The following is a 16,453-nucleotide window of genomic DNA, read 5'->3' on the forward strand; positions in this document are numbered from 1 at the left end:
GAATCAGAGAAGGTAAAAATCATTAGAGAAATTCCTAAATAAACTAAACTCTTGTACTAGAATAAATAGCCTTCCTGCAACTTTTCCCCCTCATGCTTTATGGGTTTTCCCAATGACCAACAGTCATAGTTGGGAAAGCAAATGCGTCCCGAAATCATGTGGAATAACTTAAAAGCAAGTTCAGGTGTGGGTTTTTTTTTAATATTTAGGGTGCATCCTAAAACTTGGTGGATGTTGAATCCATTCCTTACCTCTGTATACCTAGGGAACTCTTAACAGCTCATAGGAAGTACTAACTAAATACCAAGACTTAAGGTCAATACATAAATTTCATAATTTACTTCTGTAGATGTATCTTGTGTTCAAAGGTCCAGGAGAAAATAATTATAATCCATTGCTGTAATATGCACCTTGTTTCTGGGTGACTGAAGAATTAAAGAAACAAATGGTGGATACTCTTCCACAAAAATACTGTTTATTCTTTTGCTAACATGTCACTGCAAAATTTATTTGGTAAAGACCATGTTCTGAGTTTCTTTCATGACCCGTGTCCTTCTGTGAATTCAATATATGATGGCAATTCTAGCTGTTGGAGTTCTGTTAATAGAAGTTATCAATTTTAATGGGAAATTTTACTCAAAGAGCAGGAGAGCACAACTCTTAAGTACCAACTGAATGCGTGAGTCCTTTACTGTCACACTTGTGGTCTGTGCTACTTACCTGGTACCATTACTACTGCTTCTGTGTTTTTCTTCCTTGCCTTTTCTTTCCTTGTTTTTTTTTCTGTAATCCCTTGCTTTTCTGGATAACCTGTAAGAATTCCTTGCTTGTTTGTAACCTGTTTAATTCATTCTGTTGCACATGTGGACAACTGAATGTTCACACCAAAGGATAACAAGGTGCCCAGATTTGACAGTCCAAATGCCAGAAGTGAAATGAGATGGTTTCCAACTTTCAGGTACTATAGTAGATTTTTGGACAGACAAGATGATGGCTATGAAATATGTGGTGGGACTCTTCCATAGCTTTGGTTACAAAAATGAGCGGGGCATAAGCAGAGCTGAGGTTGTGAAAATTGTGTAATTATGAAGGTTCAATAAATTGTCATCTTAGTTGGATTCAGCTTGGAAGTTTTGCGTCTTAAACTGCTGTCATACCATCTTAGCTTCGGGATTAGAGGGGCAAGGAATTAGCCTGCCCCTCAGAAGAGTGAGTGGATTTGTTGTTGGCCTGGAAAAATAACATAAGATTGGGAAGTGTAGTACAGCATACTGCTGGAAGATAATTAATTTTGGAACTTACTGAATGTGGGGCAGGTGTCAGGCATTTTTATGTATTTCTTTAATTCATGTGGGTCATGATCTTAGAAACTAGGTTGAGAATTTGGGGTCAACAGTGAAACTGTCACTGCTCTTAAGTTCCTCGAACTTCTCCATGTCTTCTGATTTAGTGCCCTCTAATTTCTTGGCTTTGCTTAGTTCTTCTGCATCACACTATCTGACTGAACATTAGTGTGATCATAAGAGCCTCAGAGGTAGATTTATTCTCTTAGTATTTGAGTAGAAGTCTTGCACTAGTGAGCTGCTAATTCGGAGGAGCTAGTATTTGGGGGAGTTGCACTCTCTGTGCCCAGAATACTTTTATGCAAAGCAAGTACTTAGTAGTTGCTTTGCATAAAACAATGTAAAAACCACCCAGTTGTTTTAAACGTTAATTTCTAAATTGTGGCAGTTAGTCTGCACTATTGTCAGCTCTTAAATTAAGTCCAGTCTTGTTTTCTGGTACATGTGTTGTGATATCCCAATTTTAAGTAGATTTCTTTCGGTGGCTGCAATGAAAAGCCTAAAAGGTGACTTAATTACTCTGAGTCAAACACAAATGCCAAATTCCCTACCAATCTTATCTATGACATCTCCTTTACAAGTTTCCTTTTGTAGCGTACAAATAGATATTCCTGTTAAATATACTGGAAGATAATCAGTAACATGTTTTTCTTGGTTCACAGGCTCCTCTCAGGCTAAGACACAACTTCTCTGTATTGACTAGTTTGTTTGTTTGAGGGTGTTTTGGGTTTTTTTCTGATCAGATTTAACCAAAAAAGGCAAAGAATATTGACACTGTTTCTGAATGGGGTAGATGAAGGTGTTTTTATTGCTGCTTTTTTCCCAGTCAAACCTTATTCCTGTTTGTCTTGTTTTAAGCCCTATTTGTCGTGGTGTCTACAGAAACTTTGGGCATGTCTTTTTCATCTGTGCTCTGGTAAACTTCTTTTAGGCTTTAGATGCTCCAGTAAGTTGCGTATGAAATGTACAAATTACAGTAGGTGAGATCTTGCATATTTTTCTGTCCATCAGTTCATTCAGAAATTCAAATATTAAAGTGGCTTAAAGCCTCTGGGCTTTGTCTGAAATTCATCTTAACAAATATTTAAACGACTGTGGATGTGTCTGTGTGGCATGTTCTATTCATGCAAAAGTTTTTGCAGCCTCAATAACAAATACCATCCTTTTTAGTTTGCCAACTTGCCTGGTGGTTGTTGATGAAGAATGCAGTGCCAACCTATGACAGCCAAAGCTGTAATAACTTGCTAAACAGGGCCATTAAAAAAAAAAAACCAACCACCCCCAAAAAACAAACTTCTCTTCACCAAGCTGGCAGTTCTTCATTGTTAAAGCTTTGTGAAAATGGCAGTGCATGGAAAATGAGCTCGAAGGAGGACGAGGAGGAGGAAGAATTCTCTGCAACAGGTAATTTGCATTAATCGTTCATTTTTGTGGTATGGAGAAGAATGAGAACAGATAGAGAAGCATTTTGTGTGTTTGTGGAAGAGGAAGAAGGGTCTTTTGAGTAGGCTCTTCTTAAATGCTGACTGCCAGCCTCTGCCATCTTTCTTCTTAACACTCCCATTCTTTTCTAGTTGTAGTAGTGGATGATGGAAAACAGCTTTTTGTGTAACTTGAGAATTGAAGTTGATTATCTTGATAATCCCTAGTTCTGACCCTCAGCTGACATGGCTTGGTTAACTGTTTCACTTGCACACTGTAGTTTCTTTCTTGTGATAACAAAGATAATTGGTAATGTAGAAGGTGCGGGAGCAAACACAGGAAGCACAACAATATAGCATGTTGACAACACCCCATGAGGTGCCCACGCATCAAAAACACGAATGCAGAAACATTAGTAATGTTCAGTTTCTGTGGGCAGCTTTGGTGCATAGGTGTAACAGCCAACTGCAGTGTCAAGGCAGTTTGTACGTTTAAGGCCATTTACAACAAGGATGAGCTTATTACACTTCTTCGTATGTTGCTGCAGAAATCGTACTAAATCTTGGACAACTACTCCTGTACATGTACTAAACAGATCTTAGGAGACCACTCTTGCCACTTGTTGAATTGTCATTGTCTGGCTGTGGAAACAAATCAAAAGCTTTGACGCAGTCTAACTTTTAAACTGTTCCAGGAGTTCATTTGTATTTGTCGTCTCTCACATGCCACCTTTTGAGGACTAAACTTGAGATGAGTCCTAAGCTGACATTTAAACATATTTTCTGCTTTTATAGAAGCAGAAAACTAATTGAAGGCTGACGCTGTAATATAAGTGTCTGAAGTATTTACAAAAAGATGTACATCATGCAGAAAAGTAACATACAATCGAACAGATCTAGAAAGTGTATTCCAATATATGCAGAAGAACTGTTTTGCAGTCTGATGTCTTACTGTGTACAAGCTATTTTGTATGAACAACTTCAGTTAAGAATTTAGATTCTGTTGCTAATTTTACTAATTGCAAATTTCCTTTTTTATTTTCTATCTACAGCTCTTCCTGTCTTTCACGAAGAGGAAACTTGTCAAGATAATTGGCCTTAACTGTCCTACCTTGGAGGAGCATGTACAAAACTGATCTTAAGAGAGGGTGATTAGTATTTGAAGTAACTGCCAAAGAAAGAGAAATCAAGAAACGCATTTTGTATGGATAATCTACAGAAGAAATAAAGACTAAAGTCCATTAATAGGTATCCTTAATCAGTAAAAAGGCACAGCTGCTGAAAGGAGAAAAGGAGAATAATTAGTAGAGAATAAAATTGCTAAGAACATTTTTATTCTTAAAGGAACAAACTACATGTTGTATAAACTTCTGAAATAGTGACATGTTTTGACTTCTCTCTAGTAAACTGGTATTTCTGCAGTATTCAGAATTTGGTCAGCCTTCTGTTAGTAGACTCTGGACTGTTCCTTGATCTGTAATTATTTCTGTCTGTAAGTCATGATTTTGCTGCTGTTTAACCAGGAATTAACTTGTAGGGATCTAACAGCATTCAAGAACATTTCGAGACTATTCTAAAAGGATAAGGCTATTCAAAATATCTGTAGTATTCCAGCCACTTGTTCTAATTGTGTAACTCGAGAGAAAAAGAGTTGAACTCTAGCAGTATGGTAGTAATACCCAGATGCAGCTGAGGAAAGCATGTTTTATACTAGGCATAGGTGCCATGTAAATCTGTTGTGGAGTGTTGATGCTGTACAAGCTGCATTTCTTCAACAAACCATGTGTCACTCGTTTCTAAATGTGCTAATATGGTATATATGAGAGGTATATATACTCTCACTTCATATGAGGCATGCTAAATGTGTATCTGGCAGGAAATACTAATATTATAATGAGTTTTTAAGTTGGCAGTCTTAAGAGTTGTATCAGAACCTTGTTACTCTACGCATTTTGTATAAACCAACTTCTCTGCATCGGAGATGAAACGACATGCTGTTTGGAGATTTTACAGTGACTCTTGTCTTTATAAATTAATCTTATTATTTTAAAAGTATAAAATAAAAAAAGTATGTCAATGCAGTGTTATTTTGCTGAATAAGGTTTATAATCATGATGATCTTTTGCAGTAACTGTCAAATTTTCTGTTAGTGCGTCCAATCACAAAGTAATATTTTCCAGCATTCTTTAGAATGCTACCTAGTCCTGGTGTTAAACTTTGGTAGTTTTCTGCGTTAAAACTGTACAGATGAAAATGCGTACCTGATTTTTTCCCTTTTCTTAAAGGGCTCATTTGATACTTCATGAAGTCTCATAGCTGTGCTTCCCTCCCTGCTTTTTTTCCTAACATGTTAACATGGATATAGCTCTAGACCTTCCATCTTACTCGCTACCTACCTGTTCTTAAACAGCGAGAAAATACTCAACCTATTTAGCCCTTGTGTTTCAGGGCTTATGTTGTATCTCATAGAGCGTGTACACATACCGATTGTATTTGGGGACAGATAAGTGACCTTTTTGTACTGCCATTCAGAATATGATGAAAAATGCGTGCCTCCAAGACCAAATCATTAATCTTCATCTCTGAGGATCAAGTCTTTGGTATAGAGGAACACCTTTGTGTTTGTCCAGATCACAGCTGTGCAAACAGGAATCTTGGCATGAGTAGCTTGAACATTTATTTGTATCAAAAAAAAAAAAAAAATCTTTTTAAAACTTAGTAGACTTTTGGATTCTCCTGTGAAGATGAACACTCAGCACATCAATAGCGGGTAACTACTTTTTTAAATACCTTATTTAAATACTATATAGCAAATACTGAATAATGGTATAATTTTTACATTGTCACTTACTAGATTTTTCTAATTTTTTGTAGATATCCAAGTTACAGTCCTGGATAGGTAAGTATTCTTACCACTTCTTTTTAGCAGTAACTGTTTCACAGAAAAACTAAGCTGAAGTTTATTCACTTTTTTCTCTGCTCTCCAAATATTTTCTAGGCTACTTCATATAGATAACTTGATTATGGCTTAGCATGTGCATCTAGATGCATAGTAAGACTCCTTATAAATATTACACTTAGTTCATGAACTGAAAAAAGTTATTCTCATTTTTAATTTTTCCTGCTCAATTTTCAGAAGCATTTTATGCTTCTTTAGGCAGATTGATTTCAGTAGCCTGTACTAGAAATTAACTTCCTCCCAACACCTGAACAAGGATGTAAGTGCCCAGAACAGTCTTCTAATGTAGTTATGATTGTATATTTGTGTGTGCATGTGCATAAGTGCACTGGTTTTAATTCAACTTTCTCCTTTAATTTGCAGCCTTCCAGTCTGGTGTTTTTCTTGCCTCTTCATGACCTCGTGTCTTGAGCAGCCTAGCTGGATCCCCTGGTTCCTGTTTCTTCTTGTTTCAAAATTCTGCTTTCCCCCATTTTAAGTCACCTACCCTTTTATATTCATATACATACACTAGACTTTCACTACCTGTTTTGGTCTTCACTGTTTTTTCTAAGACTTTGATTGGGTTCCATCCAAGATTTTCCATGTGGCACTGCACTCCTGGATTCCCTGCCACAGTGGTATAAGTTTCTCTTGTAGAATATTTCAGTTATGCTTTTGAGGTTTTAGGGGCCTGATGGTCCTTGTCTACGTTTCTATTCTGCTACTCTTTGTCTTGCTATAAGTAGACATGGGGAAAGAAGTTAAGGCTGTATATTTTGCTGCTCTACTTATAAAGCAAATTTATTAACTTTTTTAAAGAAGCAAGAGAGCTTGTGGATTGTGGGGAATAAGCGAAGTGAATGTGTTCTGGAGGTAAAAAAAAAAAAGGCAAACAAGCCCCCCACAACAGCATATCTCCTCTCAGACATGTTTAGATTCATGAGATGTTTGTTCTGCCCCTTTCTGTCCTTATTAGGAAATGCGGTTGCATGCTTCCAGGCTAAATGTAGTTCTTCCCTTTTTTTTCGCTTCTGTCAAGTAATCTCTGTATTTCTGTTCAGTTTTGTATAATTTTGAGGAGTCTTTCTGTGCAAGTGCTCAGCTATGGAATCCCTTATGCTCCACACCGTAAGAGAATCACTGCTGAATAGAATGTGTCTTAGACTCATCTTAAATATGTTTTGTTTTTCTTGTATAAAACGCTCCCTTAAAAAAGAATTTTTTGAAAATGTTTGGTTATGAATCTCTTCAGTTATCTGGTCACTCCTTTGTTGACTGATTCCGAAAAAATATTAAGCATGTGTGTATTGTGATCTTCTCTGGCTCAAAGTGAGGCATTTGGGAAAAAACACCAACTTTAATTTTAGTGTCTTTTGGCGTTCATTTTGCAGTAGTTGCGGATTTCAGTGTGTACAAATTCGAAGTGACTGTACCCTCAAAGTTTTTTAATTTTTCTTGCTATGACTGTGTTGTAGTGCAGCGAGGATTTAAAATCTTAGTTTAACTTTCCATTCAGCTACAAAACAGGAACATATTAATATAGTACATTACAAAAATATTTAAGTGTAAAGCTGTTACATCTGAATTTCTGGTCGTGTAAACCACTTTTTTGCATCATTCTTCCTGTGTGAATCCTTTTTGGGGGAGTGGGCAGGTGGCTCGGGAGAAAATATGCTATGATTTTGTTATGCTAATTGAGTAAGGTTTGTTGTGGTAATTCATAAGGACGTGTCTGTTTCTGTGTGTAAAATAAAATGGTAAAGCAGATTATGTGAAGTTTTGAAATTAAATATTATTTTAACTTGAAAAGTAGCATTTGCACACTACATAAGTAGTGAGTTTGTTTTTTGGAGTTTAGAATATGGGATTGAAGTTCTTATCATCGTGTGGACTGCTGATATTTTCATGGGAATTCTCATCAGAGGAGACCTCTCAATGGTTTTATGTTTCTTTGTATGTTTTGGTAACAGACCTATCCAAATAAAACACTGTCCATGGTTGTTGGGTTTAAAATATATATATTTTTTTAAATAACGATGTAATTTGTATTGCCTGAGATCTTTACAGTGCTGAAACTTAAAATAATTCCTCTAAGCTAATTTGGGAATAATTGCAACTTTGTTCTTTTTTTGTGTTTCAGGGAAATGAGGCAAGCTACCCTTTGGAAATGTGCTCGCACTGTAAGTTTTTTAATTGCTACATTGTGTCGTTAGAGAGGTTAATCTTATTTGGAGATCAATATGTACAACTTTCATGTATGAATTTACTGAATTTACTGCTTGAAAAATTATGCAGTTTATATACTAACAGAAAGAGTAAAATTAAAAGGTGAAAGACTGCCTTTGGAAAAAATACAGCTTTTGCTGTTAGATTGTAGAATCAAAAATCAGTCTGTCTTAAAAAAAAAAATCTAAAGATTTTTTTCAATTTTTCTATTAGAATATGATACAAACTTATGATAGTTTTGATGTCTGTACAGTGAAGCGTTATAACTGGTAGTTCAACTGGTGGAGCTTTTTGTCAGTCCCAGTGCCAGTTCCTCAGAGATGTGGAACAGCTTGTGGTGCAGTATGTGCTGTGTTAGGAGCAAAGTATATTGCCTAAGCTGTCTTTGCACCCTCAGAGGAGGGAGAGGTTGAGGCTAAAAGAGCATTTTTTCCTGTGTATGCTTGCAGCCAGGCATTTAGGTGAGAAGCCACTTGGTGTTATGCGCTTTTGGCCACGTGAGCATAAAATTCATTGCTACGTCTCATGGGGTTAGTCTGCCCTGTAAGAATAACAAAGTGTTACTTGCCTAAAGCTGACCAAAGAAAGGGTTGTCTTGTGAAGTGTCCCTGTGGTGTTATGCTAAGCGTACTTATTTTTAACTGCGTTTTTCCTTGAATGCTTTTCTTCAGCGCTAAATCATGTGTAGACCTGTGTATGTATGTATGGACTGCTTGATAAAATTCCTCATCTTTGGTGAATCAGATCTGGTTTTTAAACAGGGTAATAAATTCTTCAAGATAGGGACTGTCTTCTAGTTTGTTTTCACAATGCTAGTCATAACTCCAGCTCTCATAAGTCAAATAGTAATATAAATAATCATGGAGTTATCTTTTCCGAAATATGTTTTTCAGAGAAACGAGGCTTTAGCTAGTAATTTGCAAGTCCTCTGTGCCCAATACACATGTCCACATGAATTATAATTTAAGTCATCGGTTTGTAAACACTTGAGAATCTTATCCACTGCACTGCTGTGTTATGCTCTCACTGTATATTTTGTTAAATACGGATATGTGGGTGGAAGTTTCATATTTGATGAAGACTTCAGTAGTCTTTTCCTGAGTCGTGTATATCAATCTTAGGTTACTGCTCCATTGGTCAATTTTTCCTTAGGCACAAACTGGCTTCTGAAGATTTTTTTTTTTAACTAGATATGTCTCTGCCAGAGTTGTAAGCAGTGTGTTGCCATCCTTAACTTTTTCATTCTAGGACAAGCTATATTCATTGGTAGCAACTGCCAACCAAAAGGTTTATTACTGAGCTTGTTTGCCCCCTTTTATTGCAGAGAAAGATTTCCACATTGTATTCTGTGGTTAAACTGTATGTTGAGGATATCATTGTGTAAATCTGAGGTTTCCCCTGATTAAAGCTTTTTTCTCCTTTTTTTTCTGGCCCTTCTCACAGTAGAGAAAGTCAGCTGCTTCTCTGGGCAACATAACTGTGTGCACTAGGGAAGATGTAGTTACACAGGTGTCCCTCTGCTTGATGGTACCTAATCACTGCAATGATTGCGTTGTGCTTAAAGATTCTGCATGCCTGAATATCCTGAAATAGCAGGGGGGTTTTTGGGGCACAGATGTGTACAGTAGTATGTCTGTGAATAGGTCCACTAAGTAGGTATTCACCTTGTTCTTCAAATATTAAAGGTTCGTGCTGTTTCCAACTAGTTGTCAGTGACAGGACAAAAGCTTTTCAGGGCAAGACCAGGCAATGTTTCTGAAGATCATTTGATAAGGATTTTGAATGATTAGACTTTTGGGAGACTGTCAGTTAGCAATAATGTATTTATGCTGTCTGCACGGTGGCATTGGGTCATAACCTCTGCCTGGCACTGCAGTTGCTGTTTTGGTGTCTCGTTTTATAAGAATAATTTTGTTTTAAAGTTGGCAGTTACAGGAAGCAAATTCAGGATACTATGCAGACGATGCACACCATTAAATAGTCAAGAATATTCTTTTTACCCTTCATTTTAGAACATTAGTTCTTTTCAGTGAGTGAGTTAGTGTTGTTGGATTCCTTAGAACAGTATGGTTTTGTTTCTCAGCTGTGCTGTGTCTGAGAAATTACTGAAAATCTAGTGCTGTTTTACATGGTGAAAACTTGATGTCAGCCAAGCTATGTCAAATTATCCATAAGAAAATTTTATCATAGCAAAGAGCTGTGAAGAAAACTTTTTTATAGTCTAGTGAACTATATTTTATAGTATAGTATTTTATAGTAGAAAATAGTTTATAGTATTTTACAGTATAAACGATATTTTGTAGTATGTTTTGTTTGTAGGATAAGGAGACTAGTATTTCTTTTCTAACTTAGGAAATTGTAATTGACACATCTGAAGTCATGAAAAGGATTAGGCCAGCTGCGTGTAAGCATATACAAGACAAGTGGTTGAATGTGTTCTCAAGGGCGTCATCTTTTTGAAATCTGATCTCCAAGACTGAAATGGCTGTCTTGGTTGCTACTCTGAAACATTATATTCGTGAATCAGACAAGACTGTAGATAGAGGTGAGAACTTTTGCTGAAGGTCTGTTTTATTTTGAGATCTCTGCAATCCATTCTTATGGGGGAAAAAATATTTTTTTAACCTGGAAACATTTAAAATAAACTTCAGAACGTGTTTTGTTTACGAAAATCTTTAATACCTTAGTAATATTCTTGTTTATAATGATCTCATATTTGAAAAATATGTGGAAACTAGACTCTCTGTGACCACACTCTGGTCTGTTTTTTGTTAGTTATAACTTTGAGCCAGTATTTTAAGAGTAGCTGAAAAGCCAACCTTTTAAATACAGATTTAAACATTTAGGTAAACACTTAGATTTCAGAAGTGCCTAGCACCTCTTTGCTGAGAGATGTGCAGCTTTTCTAAGGTGCAAATGCCTTACACTTTGCAAATGCCTGTGTAAGTATCGTGTACTCTGCAGCAATGGATGTACAGTGCTTCTGAATACGTAAGCAATTATCCTGTTAAAATATCATTGAATGTAGTGGATTTCAGAGAGATGTGTATTTTTAAGGCATTCTTTACTTTCGACTGTCATATTAATAGCAAACTAGCCATGCACCTTTACGTTGACTAGAAAAATTACCATGAAAACAAATTCTCTGAAATTACTTTTTTCAATGTAGAGCACATTGCACTCCAGAAATTGGCTTTTAATGAAGCTTTTTGAGTTGCCACTTGAATGCTTTTTACAATACTATCTGAGCATCAGTTATGCGAGTAACAGCTTGGAACAAACGATTGTTTTAAAACGACGTGGGTTGTCCTCTGCTGTTGTGTTGGGGGAAAGGAGTGGGGTATTCAGTAATAAGTATCAACGTATTAGAGAGCGTCCAGCTGAAAGATAAAGCTACTGTACTAAAATGGGAGTTACACAGAGCATTTGCATGTGGTTTTTTGGAAGCATGGAGTTCTTGCATTTTAATCTGATTCATCACATTTTTAGATGTATGCAAATGAATTCAAGATACGAAGCAGGTAATTATTGGCTCTAGAATTTTAATACTCGGGTGGAAGAGGAATCTTTTAAAAATACTGATAGTTCTTTAACAAAAAATCCTTAATACTGGAACTGCTTAAAAAAGCTCGCCTTGTTGTATTAGTTACAAGGTGAATTAAATTCAAAATGGATTATGAAATAAACATAAATAATTTTGTTTGCTTTAAAACAGTGAATAATTTGATTTTTCTACCAGGCTACCAGCAAAGCCTTTTAAAGAAAAACATTTAGCAGGTATTATTTCTAGCCAGCTAGTATGTTTGTAAGCTCAGGCATCAGTGCCAAGCTGATGCGATACTTTCCGATTCTGCTGAAAAGCATAGGAAGCATAGAGCCTCATGTCAGCTGGTGAGCAAAGCACAAAAAAGGCTAACTTGAGTTTGAGGTTAGAGGAGCGCTCACTGCGGCCAGAGCTCAAGGAAGCTCAGACCGCTGTGATGAGTCACAGGCAAACTCTGCCTCAAATGATGTAAACAAAGCTTGATCCTCCTTATTTTGCTCAGTGATGTTATCACCCTGTTTACACTATTGTGGACTTGGGCCTCCTTGGATTTCCTAGTGTTTTCATCTCTGTCCTGGTCTCCTGAGCTTGTCTTGTGAAATTCTGTCTGCTGCTGCCACCATCAGTCCTTCCAGCTCAGAAACCTTCACTGTATCTGAACTATCTTGTGCCTTGCATTTCCAGTATAGCTTCAGGATGTTTGTGTGGGCACTAGGTTGTCTGTAAGGAGCCTTCAAAGAAGAAGGAAACTAGTGTTTTGTTCAGGCTCTGAAAATTTAATTCAGTACTCTGTTCTTCAGTGATAGCTGTATGAAATTTTAAGAAAGTCAGTCTGCTGCTAAATACTGAGGAAAAAGCAGTCTTGTAAAAATGGGGCACCTCCCTCATAGACGAGGACTGTTGTATGTGTGCGTTCGGGGAGGAAGTCTGAACAAAAAATGAATAGGAAATTATTGAAATGTGCTGTTATACATAAATGTATGCTGTTTTCATTTGAAAAATCCAAATCAAACAAACAAACCCCAAAACCCAAAAAACCTACATGGTTTTTAGGGAAGTTCAGCCCAGGCAGAGAGAGTCAGCAGAAATGATGACTGTGAATTGAAGGAAGAAAGAATAGACAAAAACTATGCAAATTTAAGGCTTATAGTGTAATGCATTCATCCCTTATTTTATACTCTTATTTTATTTTTTAAATTGTTTTATGAAGACAAAGATGTTACTGAAATATGAATTTTTTAAAGTGTATAAGCTTTTCAAATTTCAGCTTGTGGAAAGGATTTTAAAGTTAGGTGAGGTGCTTGCGATATATTGAAGGAAAAAAATTAAATTGTTCTGATATGAAATTCTCATACAGTCAGTTATGAAACACTGATCTGCAGATGTTTTTATCCATACGCGTTCATTACGAACAGAGGCTTTTTTATGCTCATGAACTATTACAGGAAATTTTCCTATTCCTGTAATTACTTTGATTTCTCATTATTTCCTCCTCCAAGTACTCTCATCCATGGTGTGTCCATTGCCAGAAACAAAATACTGGACGAGATTGATATTTGGTCAGCTTTTGGCAGAGATACTAATTTCTTCAGTACTGTTCTTTGACTTGTTTTTTCCCCCCAAGAGCAGAACCTCTCTCAGATCTCTAGTGCAGGCAATCCCTTTGCTTGAACGTTTCAGGGTTTGGAATGAGAAATTTGTAATCCCATTTCTAGTAGAAACTGCTGCTAAACTTCTGTACCTGGACTGTGTATTGCAGTTGAACTGGTATTGACTGTATGAGCTATGAAATTGGATGTGTGTATACGTGGAGGAAGAATAATTAACATTTTCTAAATATGAAGACTCTTCAACTTCATAATTTAGGCAGTTGTTGCTTTGTTACAGTTCAGCAAACACACAAAAAATTTCTTGAGAAATACTCTTCCATGCTTCTCCAACCTCTTCCCCTTCCCATCATCTGATTCTTGTCTTTATCATCCATAATCTTGACCTCCTTGACTACGATCTTTAAAAGAAGAACATAAATTGGTGCTTTATCTTCTCTTAAGCATTGCTGGCTTGTAAGTTTAAGTATCTGCCTAATTGCAGATGCAAGGCTGGTTAACTGAACAGTGGATCTTATGCCCAGCAGGTGATGGCAGAGCATGTATTTTCAGTGTAGCATCGCTTGTTAACATTGTCTGTGGTGGATCAGTCTCTGAATGTCCCAATAAAATGTTCTTTTTGAATTCATATTGGTAGGTCCTGCTAAAAGATAGATTAGCTTGAGATAAAATACCTTTCTGGCAACAGTTTGCTTTCTTAGCGCATCTTGTGTGGAAGATTTTATCTTCTCCAGTAGAGCAGAGCAGTGTGATGGCAGAGTTGGTCCTGTCAGTCTTTTGTGCCAGCTGTAATAATTGTGTTTAAAGCTATGTAGCAGTGTTTGACTGACTTGTGTACATGGTAATTAGCTCCACTTCAAAGCAGACCATTGACAGAACTCTGGGTCTCACTTTCAGTCTTTGCTTCTATACTTTTGAGGAAAAATACTGTGGACTTTAGCTCCCAAACCAGGAAACGGACTGGAGTCATGAAATAAGACTTTGCTTAATGCTACTTTGGGGCTCTGAGAAAATGATGCTATCTAATGACGGCTGGTCTTCAGTCCTGGCTCAGGCATCTTTTGTTTACAACCTGATTTGTAAAAATGTCATTGCTGTGTTCTGATACTGAGGGTTTTCTTAAGTGTGAGTTAGAAATGTTTCAAAACTTGCAATTCATTAACTCTTTAGTTTGTGTGGCAAGGGAGAAGAGATCCAGCTATGTTAGTGCTTCTTTCATTTTTCTCCATTGTGATTTTGTGGAATTACAGAAATATGAAGTATTTCAGATTGCTTAGGAGGCTTTAATCTTTCAATTTTAGTCAGTGCTAGTCTCCCTGTTAATATTGGAAGTGAGATTTCACTGATCTGGTAAGAGGACGAAGGTGCATTATATACACTATAGATAATACTTTCAATTTGCTGCTTAGTTGTTTTAAAGTGAAGTTACTTTTTTTCGAAGAAATAAATAATGCATGTACCTTTTATTGTTCTTGTTTTCCAGTAGGAAATAGTTCTAATAGTAACCCTCACAGAACTTACTTCACGGTTCCCAGCATGAGTTCTAGATGCAATTGCAAACTTCTGATTTCAAAAATACATAATTTGTGAGGGATTTGTCTTAACAAAATAATGGCCAGTTATTTGAAAGGTCTTGCGATTTCTGAGTGCAGGTAAGGAAGCGGGAGAGTTGTGGTTGGACCAGGACATCATTTTAAACATGACTAATGAAAGTAGAGAGAGACTGATGTCGTGGCTGGACAAGTCCTTCTATACATTATTGTAATATAGCTATAAATTATGTCTATTCATACATTCATTTTACATTGGAAAATGTGTTTACATATGTAGTGTGACAAGCCACTCTTAATGTTTTTGTGCTTTTTCAAATGCTTATGCTGTGAGGATTTTTTTAGGATATTAACTCTTTCTATGTGAGTTACAAGTCTGGAGGAGAGCTCGCAGTAAAAATGAGGTTCCCATGTTAACAGCTTGCCAAGGTGCTGGCTTTGCATCGAACTGTAGTGGGTCCGATAACTTTCTGGCAGCAGGGCAGGGAGTGAGGGTAGCTAGTGCTTACTATTTCAAAGACTGACTGACTCCATTTACAGTTTTTAAGATTTTGAGGAAAATGGAAACCAAGGAGTTTCTGTGGACAGAAACAAGAATTGACAAATACCTTCAGTATACTGGTGAGAAGCAGCATTTTGTGCTGGCAGAACTCATAAGCAACTATTTAGGCTAATTGCCAGTGGAGCTCTGCTTTGCCATTCTCTTTTAATACTGTCTTCTCTTAGTCTCGTGATTATGTTCTACATATAGCTTACCATATGGTGACGGGGCTCCTTTCGCGTGATCCAGAGGGATTTCTGTGTAGCTATGTTGACAGTAACGTGCTGTTGATGCTGTGGTGCAATGTCGTGCTGTTAAGGGCACACCTTCAATCATGTTCTAGGCTTCCACGTAAACTGGTGGAAAAAGGAATGCGGCTTTATTGCAGTCGAGGGCCTAATTAATTGAAATGCCAAATTGCATGCTGGAAGCTGAGGAAATGGCTTTAAGCCTCTGCAAATGGTGTTTAGCCTTATTTTTATAGCCCTAGAGGCAGAATCAGATCTGTCTCTCGCTGGCACAGCAAAGGGAAGATTGTTCTGGGCGTATTGACCCTTTTTTGCCCTCTGCCTCTGTAGCTGCAAGCAGTTACCAAGACTGACTAACTGCAGAATGTACTATTCAGGCAAAATAAGTCTTGACAGAAAATCATCTTGCGCTTCTGGACTTCTGGCGTGCTCTCTCCCTTTTGTTCTGAAATACTGCAGTTGTGTGTACCTCTGGATATGTGTCTGGTTGGTTTTTAGACAAGTATATCAAGAAATTTCAGTGGAAGTTTTTTTACTGCTTTGGTAGAGGATCAGGCCTCTGAATCGGCTACAATTTCCAAACAAAGCTCTGCATGTTGGCTGACCTTGTGTATTGGAAAGACTATGTGCTGTTTGTTTTTATGCTGCACTTTTTGTAAAAGCCTAAGAAGGTATTAATGTGATGTAAAGTGGATCAGGTGGTATGTATGTGCCTTGTAGAAGCTAAGAAACAATTTCTTTTACTATTGGAGCAAACACACTAAATAGAGCTAAGAAATGTTGAGGAGACTGTTCACGTTAGGAAAGAAATTGGTGTGGGGAGTTTGAAAGCTTCAGGTTCTGTGAGATATGTTTGCTGTATGCTGGCCACTTTCTAGGACTTCCTAAGAACCTCAGTTCCTCCTTCATACCCAAACATGGTCAGCAATTTGTGAACTAACTTCAGTCTTGTAAATCAAGCTGCTGATAGGGGAATTTTCAGGTTGTTACAGGGAAAATTTTTCAAGCTTTTCAGCAGTAACAGAGTACAAG

General features: G+C 37.0%; 1 protein-coding gene across 2 annotated transcripts in view; it reads left to right on the plus strand.

Annotated features, from left to right (window-relative positions):
• PPP3R1 (protein phosphatase 3 regulatory subunit B, alpha) overlaps positions 1–16,453 on the plus strand; it is a 41,645-nt gene that overhangs the window by 16,221 nt on the left and 8,971 nt on the right. Inside the window, exons 1-3 of one of the 2 annotated variants that reach the window (XM_050893785.1) lie at positions 5,441–5,534; positions 5,639–5,663; positions 7,846–7,885. In XM_050893785.1, the coding sequence (XP_050749742.1) occupies positions 7,873–7,885 (13 nt within the window). In that variant the 5' untranslated portion in view covers positions 5,441–5,534; positions 5,639–5,663; positions 7,846–7,872. Of the gene's footprint in view, positions 1–5,440; positions 5,535–5,638; positions 5,664–7,845; positions 7,886–16,453 lie in introns of those variants that run through there. The other variant, XM_050893784.1, reaches the window with a different exon arrangement.

This window comes from Gymnogyps californianus, chromosome 3, assembly GCF_018139145.2.
Source record: "Gymnogyps californianus isolate 813 chromosome 3, ASM1813914v2, whole genome shotgun sequence".
Taxonomy (NCBI): Eukaryota; Metazoa; Chordata; class Aves; order Accipitriformes; family Cathartidae; genus Gymnogyps; species Gymnogyps californianus.